The following is a 21113-nucleotide window of genomic DNA, read 5'->3' as shown; positions in this document are numbered from 1 at the left end:
AGAATCCCTCCCCATATTTTGACGGAGACAAAAAACACACCTTTTCAGACTATACCTTAATCCTCCCTCCTGATTGGATTGAAAGTGTCTGCCAAATGACAAAAATGTAAAAATGTATATAACTAACCATCTCCCATGCTGTTAATTCTAATGAAATTACTCAGCCAAAGCTCAGCTGTTCCATGTTACATCCAGCCAGAGATGTTCACAAATGTGTGTGTGACTCAAGTGCAACTCGAGTCCGAGTTGGAAAACATTTGCTTCCATTTCACTCTGTTTCATTTTTACAGAGCTAGCTATACTTCAGTCATTTCATTAGAACTACAGTGTGATCCCCACCCCCAGTCCTTACCTCACTGCTATAATTAGCCATGTGTATACCATAGGATACAGTAGCACTTACGTATAATTATTTTAATATTCTATGCTAGTTGGAAAGTTGACGTACTCTTCAAGGATTCAAGTTGGATCTATCTGATCATTCAATGCACTTGTCCCTGGCTTAGATTTGCACATTATTGCACGTTGCTCTGGATAAGAGCTCCTGCTAAATGACTGTAATGTAATGTAATGTAATGTAATGTGATGCTATGCTCCATAGCTGTCCCACCTGTTTATGCAATTGGGGGTCTGTAGTTGAGTTTGTAGGCTATGATATCATCAGATATTTGTAGGCTACTCAACAAAATACTACTCTGGATTGGCTTGTGGTGTGTATAAAGAGCATAGCCATCCCACAAACAAAAAAATGAATACCAGATAACAATGATAATTGTTTTGCAATGGATTTTTTTGATAGGATTTCATGTCTTATATCATAAATGCTTACATATTCATCAGGTAAATACAATTACATAAATAAAATAAAATAAAATCATTACATAAATCAAACAAAGCTTTTTTTTGTGGTGGTGGATGGGTAAAAAGGGGTCAGGGCTATTAAAATTGTCAGTGGGGGCTCAGCACTCAAAGTCTGCTTTGGTCATGTCGATAGCATGTCCAGCATCAGTGGCTGGTCCTAAAGCTGGCGTGTGGCTTTCAGCTTTTCCTCACTGAAACACACACACACACACACACACACACACAGTGAGCTTACACTCAGGCAAGTGAGGACAATACACACATGCACACCCGTGAGAGAATAGCACTCCACATTTAGGACACTCACACATACCACTTTCTGTCGAAGCAGTACTTGGCATCCCACACTGCCAGCTCAGTCTTGACCTGGGAGAGCTCCTGTGTCAACCTGTCAATCTGGAGGTGAACATAGAACCAGAACATAGGAACCAGAGCAAGATGTTTTTTCAAGATGTTTTTCTCCCTGAATCATGCACTGCCTGTTTCGCCCTGCTCCCTATCGCCCCCCCCCCCCCCCCAATCCCCACTGTACCTTGGCATTCAGTCCAGCTATGGACTGCTCAAAGTCCTTTGTGTCTGCCTTTGTGTCAGCTGCATGGTTTGCCCCGTTGTAGGCAAGCATCTTGTCAGCCTGGCCATTTGACACTGCCATGAGAGAAGGGGGAGAGGGAGAAAGGGGGAGGACGAGAGGGAGAAAGAAAAGACTCCGTAAGACTGGCTGTAAGGGTGGGTAGATTAGTAGTAGGAGAGAAGTTGTAGTAGAGTAGAGGTGCAGATACTCACAGCAGGACAGTTCTCTCTGGCTCTTCTGCAGGGCTACAGAGGCGTTGTAGGTTCGAAACACTTCGCTGGTCAGACCAGGCATCAGAGAGCTGATGTACTCATTTAGAGTGGATGTCTGACCAGGGAGCAAGAGAATGGGAGTGTTATAGACACACACACACGTTCATTCAACGATATACTTTCTGTCTGAACAGAAACAATTAGGTTGGAGACTCACGGTTAGTAGGTCGAACAATTTGTCTCCTGCCCCCTTGTTCTCTATGATATTCTTTAGGTTTTTATAGACCTGGATCAAATAAAAACAGGACAAACATTCGGCATAAACAGGCACTGCCCATAGTAAAGAAACTTAAGTGCAGCGTTGATGAAATAATAAACGTTCGGCCTGGTGCATCCATTCACCCTCTTCGTGACGGGCACTTCCTTGTAGGAGCGGATGAGGTCTTTGCTCAGGAAGTCAAACTCCACCATGTACTCGTTCTTGTCGTGGTCTTTGTGCAGAGTGACGTTCTTCACACGGAGAGAGGAGCAGCTCACCTCCTTTTCGCTCCCCACACTCAGGGCAAGCTGCAGCGACACAACTCATTTACATTCAGTTCATCAACTGAAACATCATCATTGACAATTACTGACGCTGAAAGCAGATTTATCACTTCCTTAGCAACTGCATTTTCTCAGTTGATGACTAATGACAGGTTATTTTTCTGTTCATTATTTATTTTTTTCAAATTGTTCTGTTCATTATGTTTTTTTTAAATTGCTAATTTAATTTCAATTAATTTTGTGATTTGACCGAATCTGTGATGAAATATCAAGGCTCTATCGTCTCTAATCGAAGGGCGGCGGTCATTTCCACAACTTGAGACCGCGTGCTCAGCCAGTGAAGAGACTGTAGAGACCTGTCGGAGACAGGAAGTCCCGCCCTCCACTCACTTTGTCAATGAAGTAGAGAGCGATGGCTCTCTGCCGAATCGCCATCTCTGCCGAATCCATGTCCTGGTAGTACTGGGACTGGATCTGGTCCATGTAGGAGTTCAGTTTCTGGGCCAGCTCATGCTTCTCCCAGTCCTTCTCACCCTGGGTGGACAGCACAAAAGGTCTACATTCTTGCTGTTACATCACTTCCTGTCTAGAAGGATGGTGATCCACATGTCTAGTGTGGTTTTTCTGAATGGTTGGGTACAGTGGTTACCTGAGGTTTGGAACTGGCGTTAAGCCTGATATATCTGCTGGTGCCCTGAATGTTCTCTGTCCAGCTGGCTAGCCATGTGACAGTGTTCTGTGTGCGTACATGCATGCGTGTATGTGTACGTACACACACCTTAATCATCTCTTTTCGCATTGCTTCTTTTTCCTTCTTAATTCTCATCAAATGTGTGTTTAGTCCAAGTCCTTTCTGTTCTACAGCATCCTTTGAAGTCTTCCTCAGCTCTACCTCAGTCACTTTTTCCTGATTAATCATCTCCCTAAGCCCTGCCACTTTTTCAGCCTTTTTAATGACCTCCTTCTTTAGCCTCGCCTCATTTTGTGCCTCTTTAAGTACCTTCTGAAGCTCCGCCTCATCCTTCTCCCGAATCACTTGTGTTAGAAGCTCTGCCTGTTTTTGCCATTTCTGAGTAGTCTCCTTCAGAAGCTCCTTCAGTTTCTTCTCCATCTCCTTTTGAAGTTCCTCTTCCTTTAGCTCTTTTCGCATTGCTTCTTTTTCCTTCTTAATTCTCATCAAATGCGTCTTTAGTCCAAGTCCTTTCTGTTCTACAGCGTCCTTTGAAGTCTTCCTCAGCTCCTCCTCATCCTCAGAGTCCTTTATCTTCTCATTTTTTGGCCAGACCTTCAGAAACTCTGCCTCTTTCGGCTCTTTCTTGCTAAGATCCTTCAGAAGAAGCTCCGCCGCTTTCTTCTGTTTCTTGGCCATCTCTTTCTGATATTCTGCCTCCTTAAGTTGTTTTCGGCTTTCTTCTTTTTGCTTTTTAATTTTCATTAAATGCTTCTTCAGATCCTTTTGATTAATTCCCTTCTCCTCTGCAGGGTTCTTCGTTGGCCCAAGCTCCTTCTGCTCTACAGTGTTCTTTGTTTTCTTCTTGGGTTCGTCCTCATCCTCATTGGTCTTTCTCTTCATTTTTGGCCTGGCCTCTACCTCTCTCTGCTCTTTCTTAGCCATCTCCTTGAGAAGCTCCACCCGTTTGTGCCCTTTCTTCCTAATGTGCTTTTCATTTTTTGCTTTGACTTCTTCCTCTCCTTTCTCTTGTCCATCTCCTTCGTCCAGATCTTCTTGAGCCTCTCTCTCTCTTTCTCCTTTTCCCCCATCTTCTCCTTACTCTGTCCAGCCTGTCCCTCTTGCTCTATCTGCATCCTCCTTTTCTTATCATCCGATTCCAACCTGTCTTTTTTTGGGTCAGCCTCACCCACCTCCTTTTTCCTCTCCTTGTTCTTATCTGTGTCACTCTTCTTTCTTCCCCCTTCCATCTCTCCAACCTCACTTTTTCCTGCATGCTTCCTTTTTAGGCTGAGGGGTGGGATTAGCAGTTAATGGCAATTTTCACACCACCTAACACTGTTTCAACATATTCTTGAAGAGCAGCAGTAAATTGAGACTAAAGGATGAAGCTGGTTATAAGCTCTTCTACATGGGCATGAGCTGGTCTACCAGCTTTGTCACAACATAGCTTCAGCTGGTCAAAACATATCAAGCTGGGAGCTAGTCTGAATTGGTCAACCAGGGGAAAGCTGTTTCAAAACCTAGCTTCAGCATTTTTTCAGCAGGGTAGTTTGAATGTTTGATGAATATGCATTGTGTCATAACATTGAACTACTGCCAATTGTTCAGGGTGAGCTCAGTTAGCAGAACAAGGGGGCATAATTGGAAATTAGCAAAGGATACATTTTGTATACATTTCCCATATTTCCTACTTTGAAATACAAGATTTGACATTAACTGTTTTATCCATGAAGCATGAAAGCAAGTTGCCAAATTCAAACAACAAAAATGGTCACATTTTGCCAGCCACCATTCAAGTTTCAGCCTGCAGGTGAGATTACCATTGTAGTTTCAATATAGCAACTTGTTAGCAACTTAATTCTTTAACCCACATAGGCCTAACAGCTTTGAATTTCATGTTTGAGATATTACAAGATGTCGGTGAACAAAATGTGAAACTCAAGCGACCTTTTTTAGATAGAAACAGCATTCGAAATCTGGGAAAACCCCCCAAAAAATCATGGAAACCCATAGGTGGCTCTTGACAGAAGGAACTTCCAGGTTGGCCTACAAAACGACATCATCATCGGAAAACCAGTTTGAACTACAAAAGATATCAGCTGTGACAGTGCCAGCTGATATCTTCCTGTATTCTAACACCTCCCCACTGTGATATCACAGAAGCTATGAGTCTTTCGAATTAAAACTGAACATTCTTGAAGAGTTCAAATTACAAATGGCCCAAATCACCTTCATCAAATAGCCCAATTCACCTTCATCATCACCCAATTCACCATCACAGGACAACAGATTGTTAGCACTAAATTTAGCTGCAGTAGGTCTTAGTGTGGGATAGCTGGGCCATTACATTGGAGGGTAATTGAATTGACACACTAATGACAACTAGCAGGAATAAATCCATGCTGCACATGTCCTCACTGGGGAAATAGATTATTATTAGTAGTAGTATTGTTTGTAGTAGTATTGACATCATGTATTATTTTATATAATGTATACTTTGGCATAACACTCTTCCATGGAGAGACTGACTGTTATGATTAGTCAGATATCAGTCTTATCTAGAGATTAGTTAAATTATCAATTAAGTCGATACTGATTAGTCAATAAAAATTTGGAAACACTGGAGGGTTATACTCACAGAGCAGGAGGAGGCTCTGATCCAAGAAAATCAAAAAGTACAGATTTTGATGTCATTATTGGAGTGAAATATCCATGAAGGTGAAAGCGGTTAGCAGTTGTGTGTACAATGTCTAAACTGAAAATCTACTGGTTATACTTTGAATTTCAACACATCTTCCACTATGATTTCATAGAGGTTAACAATACAGAACAGTTCAACTTACTCAAACATTCTAACGCTTGTTTGGTTGTTTGCTAGTCAGAATTCTTACTGGTTTCAAGGCCTGTACAGTGTAACAGCAATGTGTTCAGATGTTTTCAACATAAAAGCTAATATGTATATACAATCATTCAAAGCATAAATACATACTGAAATACACGCAGTACTTACTAAAACCTTCCTTCCTAAAAGAATATTAACTTTAAATATCAGAAGCGTTCTGCTCTGTCGTTAAAACAGTATAATAAAAATAAAGTGCCGGTTCCTGGATGGTTCCAGACGGGGTCCTTTTGTTTATGTGTTTCCCATTGTGTCATTCATTGTATTTAATTTACGTGTGTTTTTATTTTTCCGTGTTGTAGGTTGGGTCCAGGTTGTGTTGTTGTGTTTCCCACAGTCACTTCACAGATTCCCCGTCTCACTTCCTGATCAGTTTCACCTGCTTTGTTATCACCTCATTTATCCATTAGCACTGATTTATTTTGCCCTGCAGTTCTCACCACATTCCTCACTCCCTTTCAATCAATCAATTAGTATTCCATTTGTCTCTGTACCCAACTTTGTCACCTGCTTGTCTGTACCCAACCTTGTCACCTGCTTGTCCTGCTGATTCCTGCTAGTTTGCCTGCATGTATTTGTATACACTCTTTAAAGAAAGCACATTTTTATGGAAATTATGTGGATCTGGTTTGCTGAATTTGCTGTGTCACTACTGGAATTAAACATTGAGCAGAAGCTCCTCTGTACTGGGCGCATCCCCTTTTCACAATTCCTTCCCTTTTTGCAGACACCCACTTGGGGGTGACTGCAACTCCACTGTTCATTTTAACAGGTTACCAGAAGTGCACGTTAGCTAACGTTTGCCAACATATTCAAACTTTTTTCTGTTTGCCACGAATGTTAGCTCACATTAGCTAGATGTTTGAAAACGGCTGCTAATGGGGAAAACACAGAGCGAACAAATGTTGACAATGATTTGTCTGTTGTGACAAATCAATGTAATATTTGTTCTTATCTTTACAAAACATAAGTCAGTTAACAGGTGTCATTATTGAAAGAGCATCGAATAGTGTATTGGAGGGGAAATTATGGAACCTTAGTCTCTAGGTGCATGTACCAGATATTCTCCAGTATGCTTGGTAAAGTTAATTTCCTGTTTAGTGCTTTGAACATCCCACTGGACATTAGGACCTCATTTTATTCTCAGAAACTCATCACGTTTCTTTTCCAATGAACTTTAGTTTTTTAAGCCCCCTACTGATATGTAAATTAGAAATGTTAGAAGTCAGAGAGAACATATTTCTGTCAATTTAAATGTAAGTGTGAACATAACGTTGGTGGTGAGCTCATACATGGTTCTCTCTTGGAAATAAAGTGACAGTGGTGCATTTTTCCATGAAATTTCCCAAATGTACCCTGAAAGTTCAGTAATGTTCTCTCTAGGTACAAATGCAAAAAGGAAAACATTGCTTACATATTGCTAGGGGCACAACTTTATGTACCTACTGTATAGGGTGTCACCCCAGCGACAAGCATTTTATTAAGCACAAATTGTTGGCAGTTTGACTGTTTTGTAGCTGTGTGGCTGATATAGCTTTGTATCTCCCATCCCATGCATACCGATATCTCTGTCATTATGTATGTATCAATTGCTATATACATCTATTTATCGAAGTACCTTATACAAGCCTTTCTGGGCTTTTTTAAACTTTCCTCCCTAAGTTAGTTTGCTGCTCTTCAATTTTTGTTTCTGGGAAAATACATTTCAATAATAAAACCTGCACACGTGATATTGTGCTGTTCCTGCACAGGGCTACAGGCAGAAGGACTGCAACATCGCCACTCAGGGCCCCCTGGCCCAGACGGTGGAGGTCTTCTGGAAGATGGAGTGGGAGTGGAGGTCCCGCTCCGCCGTCATGCTAACTGAGCTACAGGAGAGGGAGCAGGTGGGTCAATTCTCCTTTGCTTCAGTCAGTTCCCCTTCGAATCGGTCAGTTCCCTTCGATTCGGTCAGTTCCTCTTCGATTTGGTCAGTTCCTCTTTGATCCAGTCAGTTCCTCTTCAGTTCACTCAGTTCCCCTTCAATTCAGTCATTTACTTTTAAATTCAGCCAGTCCCTTGAATTCAGTCAGTTCAATTCATTCTGTTCTTCATATCAACTGAAATTATTTTTCGTTCATTGCAAAAATACCCATATACTCTTAATATTAGGTTAATTTATCATAAATAATTGTTATTCATTACCTGAGTTGAGTGACTGAGCCACCCTCCACCCCCAGCCCTGTAGGTAAAGCAGTAATTTCCACTGCATCGAGGGAGTTACCAAATCCAAAATGAAATTGAAATATAATTCTGTTCCTTTCTTTTAGGTCCATTGTGGAGATCTTATTTTCTGTTATGTACTGTTTGTATGTTTTGGTCTTGAAATTGATCTCTCCTTTTCCCATTTCATATTTTGTAAAACACCAGCTTTTAATAGAATTGAAAATTAAAAATGAATGTAAGAATTAATTCTATAACCTGTCGATAACATCTGAACTGTTACACTTACTAGCACAACATACAGTATTTTCGTTATGATTCCGAGGATAAGTGTTTCCAGTACAGGCCAGCGGAGGGCAGTGTTACACATGGAGATTATGCAGTGGAACTGAAGGTGGACATGCTGTCTGACAGCTTCAGCATGCGGGACCTGGTGCTCACCTACGTTTTGTCTGCAGTGTGTGCTGGGGAATTGTGCACTGCATAATTATAACAGCTCATTCCAAAACCAATACCAGATTTTCAGCAGCACTGAGTCATTTTCCACTGCAGTCTGAAGACTCTTCTCTTCACACTGTACCTTATCTCCTTTGCAGGAGTTCCCTGATCTATTTCCACTTGTTTCACCTGTCTGAATTTTCTATGCCCCTTTTTGTACTTTGTACAAATCTATGACTGAGGCAGTAGTGCAGTGGCACTGGGGCCCATGATTTAGGAGGGCCCATGACTCTCTGTGTCTTATATCAGTTTGTCTGTTTTTTTTTACAGGTCTTTATATTCTAACCACTCACTGGAGAATAACACAAAGACTACATTTGTTTTAATAGTGATGTGCGTTTATATATCCTTAAATAAGCAAACTCTTCTCGGTCATGGTTATTAGCTACACTTTCTTTGTACAATATGCGATCATGCTAAATTTATACCGTGTGTCTGTTTTACAGAAAAAAGGCTATAATGTATAAACTATTCAATTAAACAACTTGTGGCAGGCTAATTCATTTGGTGTTAGTATTATTTTCTGATATGCAAAGAGTGCAAATATGTTGGTTGTTTTCCAGTGTGAACTGTATTGATCATGCGTTGATAGGTAGTCTAATATGTAAAATATTGAGCACCATTTAGGTGCCTAGAGTGGAAATTCCCTTGAAGGACAAAAGTGGGTCACAGAAATTACAGGATAAAAAAGGAAGGAGCAACAGGCTAAGATGCACCAGACTTTCGGTTGCAGTTTCGTTGCAGTTGCACACTGGAGGACCGGGGTTCAATTTGCGATTTGCAAACCAAAAAGCCGAGTAATTGGCTCACTGCTCCAGGGGAGGGACTTGGCAGGGTTAGTGGGATCGGCGCATACAGTGTCCCAGAGCACCTCAGAGTAATGGTCTAATTGAGATGAAACGGCTTGGAGAAGGCGTGTCATTCTCAGGGTCACAAGATTCTACTGGCTGCCGAGGGACGGGGTTGTAGGCGATGTACAGCGGTACAGTGGTACAGCGATTATTGTTTTCAAAAAGCCGTCCAGTTTAGGTAGTTTTGCTACCTTTTCCTTTTTTTTCATAATTATTATTTTTATTTTTTATTTTTCCTATCTAATCCAATTAGTGCTAACTAGTGCTAACTCCCCCCTCCACGACCGAGAACAGTTCTGAGTAGGCCGGCTGGGCCAATCAAAGGGACTCTATCTCAACTTGAAGGGGCCTGAAGGTCAGGTGGCCAGGTGGATCAAAGCACTACAGGGCTTCGATTTCGAAATCCAACACAGAGCAGGCCGACTATAAAGTAAAACGGACGCCCTCTCCCGGCGCCCTTGTGAACTCCTAGAACATCGGCACTGCCCGAGACAGGAAGAGCGGAGTCAGCTGCTCCTCAAAGTGACTGCTATCCAGTGCGGCGGCACAGAAGGCGAGGAAACGGATGGCGTGGGGTGAGGTCTCAGCGCTCGACAAAGAAACGAAAGCCTATTACAATGGCCCACTCTCGATTTAAGTGACAGACTGTTGTACCACAGCTGGGCGGCGCCAGGGTGAGGGGTACTGCAGCTGTTGGTGCCGAGGGGGCTCCAGCGTTTAGCCCTGCGGCTCGGCTCGAACTGCGGACTTTGTGTTCGGGCCACCACCGGGGTCTGAGGAGCAAGGACAGTGGGATTGCGGGTATGCCCAACAACTGCAGGAGCGCCTCTGCATCACCCATGACTCTCGTCATGCCCAGGTTAGTTCGGGAATGCGCCAGAAGATGGCGTACAACGTCTGTTGCCAGGGTCCGGACTTTGCCCCTGGTGACAGAGTGTAGGTGTACACGCCCTGCCGCAAGAAGGGGGTGTTCCCCAAACTAACTTCCTATTGGGAGTGGCTGTGCCTCGTCCTGGCCAAATTCTCGGACGTGGTCTTCCGGATGCGGAATTGCATTGAATTCTTGGTCTGTCAGTTTCATGATGGACCCCACCGCGCCTCAATATGCATACTTCCTTCTGAATTCATTGTATTTTATATTGTGTTTTATTTAGTGTAGGGTAATGTGACAGCTGTTTGTAAATTGTTCCCTTTCTTGCCTTAGAAATAAAATAAAAGTTCTGCAACTTGCTTCAAGCTGCACTAGCATGTAGTCACCGCAAAGGGGAGTCCCAAGCACAGAACTGTGGAAGAACCTATTCAGTAAATTCCCAATTGGAAGCAATTCACTGTGTAGCATCTCATATGTCATATACGTACGTATGTTTGTCATGTCAGAAGCAAACAATATTATCAGTGATGAAACCCTCATGAATTCAAGTTAATTATGCACATCAAACAGCACATTAAAACATTAAAAACTATTAATGGGCATCTCTTTTAGAACAGTGGGGCCCAGCAACAGTGCAATGCAGACCAATACTGTAGGTCAACCTGGTGAAGACAATGGTCAGTAACTGGGAGCTCTAGATTCAGTTTCCAAAATAGTCTTAGTCATTACTCCTCATCCGGAGAAGACATTACAGCAGCCATAATTCCACAATATGATGCTATTTAAGTTACTTTCAGGGATAAGTACCAAGACCATTTACACATACACTCACCGCTGTTGCAATGTGTGGTTAATTGCATTTCTAAAGTATCCAACTGCAGTGGCTCTTGTGTCTGGTGTTAACAACCGTGGGTTCCTCTAAACAGGATTTCAGAATGAAGATGTTTAATTTCCACCAAGACAGAGAGGGCTACAAAAACCACCTATTTCCACTGTCAGAAACATTATTAGAAAATGGAAGATAAATGGAACAGTTGAAGTCAAGGCAAGGCCTGGAAGACCAAGAAAGATTTCAGATAGAATGGCCCAAGAAATGCTCAGAAGAACCCATGCATAACTGCAAAAGGGCTGCAAAAAAGGGTAGCAAACACAGGTCCAGCTGTTCACAGGACAACAATACAACGTACTTTAAACAACAAAGACCTCCATGGTAGAGTTGCCAGAACGTATATGAAGTATGCAAAAGAAAACATTGAGAAGCCTGAAGCCTTTTGGGACAATGTGCTTTGGACTTATGAAACCGAAATTTAACTTTTTGGCCACCACCAAAGAAGGTATGTTGGAGAAAAAAAGGTGAGGCCTTTGTAGAGATGAACACCTTGCCAACTGTAAAGCATGGAGGTGGACATATTATCCATTGGGGTTGTGTGGCAGCTGACAGCACAGGAAATATTGTGCAAGTGGATGGAAGAATGGATTCCATCAAATATTAAGAAATTCTAGAAGCTAATGTTCATAGGTCAGTCCAGGCATTGAAGCTGAAGAGAGGTTGGGTATTCCAGCAAGACAATGATCCAAAGCATACCTCAAAATCAACCATGCAGTACCTGCAGGTAAGACAGATGAAGGTTTTGGAATGGCCACCACAGTCCCCTGACTTGAATATTATTGAAAGACTGTGGAGAGATCTCAACCATGATGTACATGCAAGGAGGCTGAAGAATATTTCTGAGCTAGAGGTGTTTTGCCAGGGAGACTGGGGAAAATTCCAAAAGTGAGAATTGAAAGAATCTTAGCTGGCTACAGGAAGCGTTTACAGTTGTTATAGTTGCCGGAGGAGGAGTTACAAAGTACTAACTGACAGGGTTTCACTAGAGTATAGAAAATGAGGTCACAAGCATGCAAATTCCCTTTGTCAACCATCAGCATGGGAAAAGCCAAAGAATTGTCAATTCAGAAGACACAAATGATAATTGACCATCAAAAGTCAGTTAATGAGTATGGACAAATAAATAATGGTTAAACAAACTACTTAGCCCTGAAAGGACAATCATAAAAAGGGCGTAAAACATATGGAATGGTTGCAAATTTGCCAGGAAGGGTATGCAAGTGCATATTATCCCCTGAGGAAGCTGAGGAAGATGCTGAGGGAGGCCATAAGTAATCAAAGGATTGCAGTTTAAGAATTGCAGAGATTTGTTGTGTCTTGGGGTCACCAAGTCGAAAAAAAACCCATAAAATGGCACCTCCATCCCAGCAAACTTTGGAAGGCTGGTACAGCCCTTAGACAGCCCTTACTGAGCACAATAAACAAAACCATGCATCTTCAGTTTCCCGAACCTTATTGGAATTATGACTAAAAGAGAGTGCTATGGTTAGATGAGACTGGAATGTTTTGGCCATCCACACCATTGACATGTTTGGTGGCAAAATGGAATGCCGCCAGTGGACAGTTATCTGATTATTCTACAAGGTTCAACTTTTTATATATTTGATCAGCACACTTGTCCCTGGTTATGATTTGCACTGTATTGTATCTCTCTCTGGATATCTGCTTAATGACTATAATGTAATGTAAAGTAATGATTGCCTACAAGGAGGATCACCTCATACCTACTGGTGGTGGGTGATGTTTTGGAGATGTTTTGCTGCCGGTGGTCCAGGGGCACTATTTAATGGCACAATTAATTCAACAAAGTACTAGGGAATCTTGGCAGAAAATCTGGTTGAGTGTTGGTCATAGGTAGGTTGTCCAGAAGGACAATGACACCAATCATACATCATAATCCACACAGAAATTAAGTAAAAACAACAACCACGGTCTACAATGGCCATCTCGGTCTGCATAGAGAAATGGTCAAAAATCCCTCCCAATGTGTTCTCTAACCTTATCACAAATTATAGGAAAAGACTCTTGGCTGTCATCTAGGGGTGGTTGCACTAGATATATTGGAAAATAAAGCTTATGTCAATAACTGTATTATTTTTTTTAGTATACAGCACTTTTGTGTATATTTATCAAGGGTGCCAACTGTAAATATTATTAACTAAATGTTATTGAAACAGAAAGAATAAAACAAGGAGAAGAACAAAGTTAGCACTGTAAAAATAAGACAAACAATAAAAACAATGAAAGAACATGATAAAACAGTAGCCTGGTGTTAAAACCCAGTGAGTAAAAAGGTAAAAGGCATGGCAAATAGCAATCGGTATGTTACAAAAGCCATTTTGTAAAAGAGGGCTTTAAGGCTTGTTTTAAAAGAAGTGTCTATCAGTTTTACCTGATCAATTGTTGTCAGCTGTACACCACATTAGCATGTATGCCTGTTTTGGAGTTTGATCATTGAAAGAAATTATGTAATCCTGTACCTTATTAGTAAAAAAGGTGTGACTGGTTGTAAAGTGACACTTTAGCTTGTGAACCTGTTGAACGAGTAGGCCCTAACTATCATTGTACAATGCAGACTGCAATTTCCAATAGGATAAGAAAAATTCATGGATTGCTGACCTTTCATTTCAAATCAAGAAATCACATATATCCATGACAATATACACTATTGATAAGATAAACATAAAGCAGTTTGCTTAAAAAAATGCCTCCTGACAGATACACATATTTCACAACAGGCCTATTGCATGCCACTTGAGACCAGATCCACATCACACTGTGCATGATAGTTCTATCATGGTTCAATGTTTGTTGCTAAGTGAGGAACTGCGATTATTCTTATTTCTCTGCAAATCCTAAAAAACATGGAGATCTTAGTGCTGTGAAAGTATGGAGCAATTTCAAGTTAAATCAAGTTAATTACTCTCTAAATATATTGTCTGAACACTTATATTCTGTCTTAAATAAAATTAAGTGTAGTTTTCAGACTGATTCAAAACCAACAATACCATTCAATGTGGAAAAGACTCATGAATGGATTAACCAATGGTTGGCGCCTTCTTCTGCACGTGTCGGAAGGTGGGGGCAGTGCCGGTTTCTTCTTGTGCAGTGATTTCTTGGAGACCCCGTAGCAACCGTAACACCTTTTAATTTTACTGCAATATCCTTCCGCACAAATATGTAGTTCACAGTGTTTTATATGTACAATACTAAAATGCTTCCAAAGATAAGCCGAGCATCTATGTGTTACATGATATAAAACATAATATATTTATTCTTATTGTGAAACGATTATTTTTGTAATAAACCAATGTATTGTTTCTTAGTTAGACTGTTTCCACATGCCGGAAGTGCGAATCCCGGTTGAATAAAACGAGCTGCGGCGCTCGCTAACCTTCTTTTCACTTGAGCAAAGAAGATTCGTTCGGATCATGTCAAGCGGCGCTGAAGATTTTACCAGGTATTTGGCTATGTTAATGTCATATATAATTTTCTTTATGTCCACAAAATAATTAATTGGCTAATTGACTGAAGTTAGCTATTTTGGACTATTGGTTAGGGTAGCTAATATAAGGAACCAGTTTAGCTTTATTTGGCAAACCATGATTTGCTACATCCACATTTTAATTAACGTACAACAAGGTTATTCAAGTCCGGTCCAGTTTTTAGTGGTTTAACGTTAATCACCCCGTGTGATAAGACTAAACCATATAATTTGGCGAATTGGCTAGCCAGTGGCCTGTGGTTTCACATTATCGTTACCTTCTCTTAGCGTGGTCGGTACGGTAGAACATGTTACTTTAATGTGATCGATGTTAACATTAGAACGCACATTCCCCCCCCGCCCGTTTAGTGAGCGACTTTCAAATAATTAATCCATAAGGTAATGTTTGCTATCACTGTGTAGCTTCACGTCATGGGTAACTTTTGTTCTCTGTTAATGTTATCGCGTAGGCCGTCTTGTATGCTAATATTCACGTGCGTAGGTGAAGTTAAAGCTAGCTTCTTGCATCATTCCGGACTAGGTGCAGCTTTTTTTTTTTTTTTTTTTTTTTGCAAAACTGCAATGTGGATTCATGGAATGTTTGCAACCTTCTTAATATGAGTGGCATCTTAGCTTTCTGTACGGTTTGCTACCTGCCACGTGTTGGCCCTGGAGTACTGTAAGTTGGCTAACGTTAGCTAGCTGTGCATTTGGATAACCGTTTGCTGTAACGTAATTCATGCTACTAGCTAGATAAGTTACCATTAGTTTTGCGGGTAGAATTGCAAGCTTGGCAAAAATCAGTCTGGAAAATGTTAATACGGGGCAGCTGGACTGTGAATTTTATCCACGCAAGGGTATACATGATCTGGGGGATTCGGTTTGATCGCAGTAACCGATTATCTGGACCTGTTGGCCGATGCCATCCCGTTTTATCGCTACATTCTAGCAGAATTGTAATGGTGTATCCATATTTATAGAAGTTGGTAGCTGAGCACAGGCATGCATGTAGGAAAGGAAAAATGTAACCTTTTCTATAACGATATAATTTTTTTGTGAATTTACAGAATGAACGATGCACGTATGTTTCCTTTTATAGGCCTTCTTGGCATCGGGTACATGCCGTCAGCTTCAGTTATCAGCAGGCACCGATAAGAAACTATTGTATTGCATCCCTAGTCCAAATGTGAATTGAAATTGCCTAAACCAGTTTTGATGACTGGTTGCCTTGATTAGGCTAGCTGAAAGTAGCCGATTGGCTGCATTTAGCTAGCATTAAATAATTACACGCAGCCAGTATTCAACTTCACAATAAGGCATTGTTTGACTATTATTGATGCAGTATTGCCTTAATGTCTATGCATGTTTCCCAGTTTCAACTGATCTCTCTGGTTCTGCATTCTTTGGGTGGGATTCTACTACAGAAATTGACATCAACTTGTAAACTGTACTGTTGTATGACTAGATCATTGTAGTGATTATTGTGGTTTAATCTGACAATTGCCTGGCTTGGCACTGTACAGTGATTGCTTACAATACTCGTTTTGTGCTATTGCCAGCTCTAGAGATGGAGACCAGGGGGGTCCTGAGGGAATGGAGCCTGATGGTGTTATTGAGGTGAGTGAACCTGTGTACCTGTTTGCATTGTGTATTAAAGCTCATAACCCGGACTACCTGCTGATCTGGATTTTTGTGATCCCATACAGAGCAACTGGAATGAAATTACCGATAATTTCGATGACATGAACCTGAAGGAGGCCCTTTTGAGGGGAATATATGCCTACGGTTTTGAGAAACCATCAGCCATTCAGCAGAGGGCAATCATTCCGTGCATCAAAGGTATGGTTTTGTGATTTCAAGTCTCTCGGGTGCCTATCTGTTATGAAATCCTGTTCAGGTATATTTTGAGTGACATGATGCTTTACCGTCTTTCGGGACTGACCTTGGCTGGAGATATCTTTTTCTCACTGATCACTCAATTGCCTGATTCATCTGTCTAGTATTAATGGGACATTGTGCCTTTCTCTGGCTACTTTATGTACTTCTCAAAGCAAAATGAGTCTTCCCTGTGTTGAACTGCGTGTGGTTTTGGTGGCAATCTACATGGTTTGACTTTGAAATCTCCTGTTTTGGTGCCTCCTAGGCTATGATGTCATTGCACAGGCCCAGTCAGGAACTGGCAAGACTGCCACATTTGCCATTTCTATCCTTCAGCAGCTGGACTTGGAACAGCTAGGGACCCAAGCACTGGTGCTGGCTCCAACCAGAGAGCTGGCTCAACAGGTATGCTGTACCTGAGGTCCTAACAAACCGAAAGATGTTTTAGACCAAGGTGGCATATTTGGACGTTGCTGGGAAAAAGGTACTAATTTATTTTCCTCTCCCCCCCCCATCCCCACGGGCTCTTCGCTTTGGTGTAAATCACGAACATGGCCGTTCGCGAACTCCTACCGGATCACTTGCCGTGTTTCACGGACCTCGATACAGCTGTGAAGTGCTGTCTCGGTTCCCGTGGAAACGGGTGTGTGGCAGGCGATCTTTAAATGCTTTGCTCCAACAGATGTCATGGGATCTTGGCATTGCCCACTGACTTTGTTGCCCGCAGTTGGGAGACACTTGAGCAGAGGATGATTCCCTTTTCTTCATTTGGCCACACAGATGCCACTTGTCGAAGATGACAGTATTGGATTGAAAAGCAAAGCGACAGGCTTTTTCCTTTTTCTTTTGAGAATTCAGCAATACAAATGTCACAATTCAAAACCATTAAAGGGAGGGTCATCGGGAGTGAACTGGTGATTTTATTTTATTTTTTAAATGCTGGTGTCATTTGCTTCTCCAGATTCAAAAAGTCATGCTGGCTCTGGGTGATTACTTGGGTGCAACGTGCCATGCTTGCATTGGGGGCACGAACGTGAGAAGCGATATGCAGAAGCTGCAGGTCGAACCTCCCCACATAGTGGTTGGAACCCCGGGGCGAGTGTTTGACATGATCAGCAGGAGGTCCCTTTGTAAGTATTTGCCAGATTGTTACGATGCTCAAAATGGAATAAACCAGAACTTTTGGTAGTGAGATGATGCCTTACCATCTTTCGGGACTGACCAGTCAATGGAGATGCCTTATTTTTCTAACTGATCACTATGGTTAAAATGCTTATATTTTTGGAGGTTGTACAATTTTCGCCTGAAAGCTGCTCTCTTCACAGCTCCTAAGTGCATCAAGATGTTTGTCTTGGATGAGGCTGATGAAATGTTGAGTCGAGGATTCAAGGATCAAATCTATGAGATTTTCCAAAAATTGCTCCCCAACATCCAGGTGAGTCCTTTAAAAAAGAAAGTCTGGATTCAGAAGTGTTGCTAGTAGGGCAGAATGAAATGGGAGATGGTGTTGCTTTACACTGGCAAATGAGTGGTACAACTCAAAAGTAGGATTGCAAATTGAATTGCAATATTGGTCTGAAATTGCAATTTGATTGTTTTCCCAAATTGTTCAGCCCTTGTTGCTAGTTTGCCATTTGGTGGTTTCCCTGTAGTTTGTAGTGAATCTTCAGAATGGAGCTCTTATGCGCAAGTATCAAGTATCAAAACTTCTAAAATTCACAAAATGGTAAACAGTTTTTCTTAAGAGAAACATTACAACTATGCATATAACTGAAGTTCTTCTGCAGTAAAAAAAAAAAAAAAAAAAACCCTTCTAAAATGTCTTAAATCAAGTTGTCTTGGTTTATAAAATGATGCTAGCCGGGCAGTAGGTGGAAGTGGAATATTTAGCACACAAGATTTTGGTGGACCCCTTTCTTAATGTCAGTGTCCTGTGCCACAAATTCTTAGGATGTCAGTGTTGGCATGTATTGCTAATTATAACCTCTTTTAGGTTGTGCTCCTCTCTGCTACGATGCCGGCCGACGTGTTGGAAGTGACCAAAAAGTTTATGCGGCAACCAATTCGCATCCTCGTGAAAAAAGAGGAGCTTACTTTGGAGGGCATCAAGCAGTTCTACATCAATGTGGAACGGGAGGTATGAAATTCTTTTGCATCCATTCGTTGGGGCAAGACCAAAATGTGACTGGGCGGTTTTGGTCTTAAAACATTTTAAGAAATCCCTTCTTGCTAAAGCACTCTGCTAGAATTGTGAGATCTAAGCCTTGTTTGGCTTAGTTCTTGTGATGATGAAAGCCAGAGTACACCCAGGAAGGAGAGTAATTGCACAGTATTGGCAATGAGACCCTGGTGGACCTCTTTCTTAATGTCCAGTGCCTTTAGTCTCGAGATCCTGTGCAACAACCATTTTCCATCGGTGAAAAGCTATTTGCATCTAGTGTTCCGCTTTAACATATGGGGGCTTATGTTTTAACAGGAATGGAAGTTGGATACGCTCTGTGACCTGTACGAGACTCTGACAATCACCCAGGCTGTCATTTTCTTGAACACAAGAAGAAAAGTAGACTGGTTAACTGAGAAAATGCATGCTAGGGACTTCACTGTCTCAGCCATGGTGAGATCAAGTTACTTTGGGGGAGGCTAATTTGGGACTCGGTTTTGAACATTAGAAGCATTCTGTGTTACAGCAAGAGAACTCTTGACTCTGCTCATCTAACCAGTTCTTGCTTCTGCAATGGATGTAATTGACTCATTCTTGCAGCATGGGGACATGGACCAGAAGGAGCGAGATGTGATCATGCGTGAATTTAGGTCAGGATCTAGCAGAGTGTTGATCACTACAGACTTGCTGGTGAGTGACGTCTTTATTTTGGCTATTTTTAACTGGAGTTAACATTCCTGTGTTCAACTAATTGCATGTATGGGAAGTATTTTGAATTTCAACAAAGGCTAATCTTGATATGGAACTATGATAGTCATAAGCACACCTAAATGTTTTCACTTGAATTTGTGCGAAGTTGAGTTGGTAAAAAAGCCTAAGCAACATGCTACTAACCTGAATCCAAAATGGCTTTTCTTTCTGCAAAGGTCTTGTTTGCCTAGCAGTAATGCCTTTTGGTAGATGAGTGTCTGCACTCCACAGTGGGTTTCACAGTTGAAGTTCATTACTTATTTGCAGACTACATAAATTGCCATATTTTCCCTGTTAAATGCAATTCTTGCTTTTTTTTTATTTTTATTTTTTAGGCCCGTGGAATTGATGTGCAGCAAGTATCACTGGTCATAAACTATGATCTTCCCACAAATCGGGAAAACTACATCCACAGGTGAGTCATTTTATTCATTTATTTTTATTATCCTAATCTCTCGCATAATGTATCCTACAGTCAGGAATTTGACATGGTTGTGATCCTCTGCCCGGCAGAATCGGGAGAGGTGGCCGTTTCGGCAGGAAAGGAGTCGCCCTCAACTTCGTCACTGAGGAGGACAAGAGGATCCTCCGGGACATTGAGACCTTTTACAACACAACCGTTGAGGAGATGCCGATGAACGTGGCTGATCTGATTTGACCCTTTGGGATGAGACCTCACACAGCGCTCGCGGTCATCAAAAATGAATGGCGTGCCTTGTGGTTATTTTATTGGGAAATATTGAATCTCATCCAAATTTCGATCCACTTTGTGCATTTGGATATTTGATTTATTAAACAAGAGTTGAGTCCACTCGGTGGACAAGTGTGTAGGCTCAATTTTATTTTAGTGATACTGGGAGTGGGATTACAAAGATATGGGGTCTTTACCATTTTTCTTTATTCAGTATTTATTTCCTAGCTCAATAAAGATGTGTGTGTTAGATGTACTGTACCATTTGATAATTTACTTATGGACTAAAAGATACAAGTGCTGTATTAAGGCTGCCAACTATGTTAAACTAGCATACTTGGCCAGATGAGATTTAGTGATCCAAACCTTCCATATTAATGCACTTTCTACTTTAGTTTATTTTGTGGGATGTATTTAACTATTTAATCATATTTTATACATTTAAATGTTGACTACCTGAACAGTTAAATTGATTTAATTGTATTTGACTGCTTTCAGAATAAAATTAATGTAAGGGTACTTAGTTTTGTCTTTTTTTGAGTGAAACTGGCATCTCGACGTCTGTTCTACTTAAAACCAGATATGTTTTGGTTATTTTTATTTAATGCTTTTGCATGGAGTGCTGAATTAATGTGGCTGAAAATAAAATCTCATTGCCCTCTGGGTTTTGGCAAATCCTTTTCAATTTGCATCTTTCCTGTAACATTTGAACCCTCACCTTTTGTATTTGCAATTAAAACCACTTTACTGAAAGTAATTTTCGCTAACTATAATGGCAGTGGCCATTGTATGTAGTGGCATGGACCTGAGCACCCTGATGGCAAGCATGTGAGGGGGCAGTCCATCCTATGCTGGCCAAAGAGGTATAAAGGCAGAATGGATATAGCAGAAATGTAACTGGAGGTAAATCAAACCCACGAGGTTGAGTGGTTAGACATGAAGTATTAAACCAGTAGGTAGAGAAGTGTTCCCTAAGCCCATGGGTATTCCATCCTGGATATGCGCAGCGCCTTTTGAGGACCTCTAATGGTTCTGACGCAAATTGCTACATTACACCCTGTATATGTGTCCTACATTTC

At 41.3% G+C, this 21113-nt stretch overlaps 2 protein-coding genes and 3 non-coding genes across 5 annotated transcripts; 4 read left to right on the top strand and 1 right to left on the bottom strand.

Annotated features, from left to right (window-relative positions):
* Positions 1–1164: 1164 nt before the first annotated feature.
* On the bottom strand, positions 1165–3760 carry LOC133128863 (DNA topoisomerase 1-like). The gene is made up of 7 exons (XM_061242668.1): positions 2966–3760; positions 2578–2721; positions 2047–2211; positions 1862–1930; positions 1645–1759; positions 1394–1506; positions 1165–1257 (listed from the first exon to the last, which is right to left on the bottom strand). The coding sequence occupies exons 1-7, from the start codon at positions 3758–3760 to the stop codon at positions 1165–1167; spliced, it is 1494 nt and encodes a 497-aa protein (XP_061098652.1).
* Positions 3761–14427: 10667 nt separating this feature from the next.
* On the top strand, positions 14428–20709 carry LOC133129274 (eukaryotic initiation factor 4A-II-like). The gene is made up of 11 exons (XM_061243239.1): positions 14428–14530; positions 16114–16171; positions 16261–16393; positions 16698–16837; positions 17394–17562; positions 17758–17867; positions 18426–18569; positions 18909–19046; positions 19194–19283; positions 19679–19758; positions 19857–20709. Exons 1-11 carry the CDS (start codon positions 14502–14504, stop codon positions 19999–20001), a joined length of 1236 nt encoding a protein of 411 aa, XP_061099223.1. The 5' UTR covers positions 14428–14501; the 3' UTR covers positions 20002–20709.
* Positions 16461–16531, top strand: LOC133129890 (small nucleolar RNA SNORD2). The gene has a single exon (XR_009708890.1). It is a non-coding gene; the product is annotated as a small nucleolar RNA SNORD2 (small nucleolar RNA).
* LOC133129891 (small nucleolar RNA SNORD2) lies at positions 17619–17693 on the top strand. The gene has a single exon (XR_009708891.1). It is a non-coding gene; the product is annotated as a small nucleolar RNA SNORD2 (small nucleolar RNA).
* Positions 18653–18837, top strand: LOC133129889 (small nucleolar RNA SNORA81). The gene has a single exon (XR_009708889.1). It is a non-coding gene; the product is annotated as a small nucleolar RNA SNORA81 (small nucleolar RNA).
* Positions 20710–21113: the final 404 nt, after the last annotated feature.

The sequence above is a fragment of the Conger conger genome, chromosome 5, assembly GCF_963514075.1.
Source record: "Conger conger chromosome 5, fConCon1.1, whole genome shotgun sequence".
In the NCBI taxonomy this organism is placed as follows: domain Eukaryota; kingdom Metazoa; phylum Chordata; class Actinopteri; order Anguilliformes; family Congridae; genus Conger; species Conger conger.
This window is presented reverse-complemented; position numbering and strand designations above follow the sequence as displayed.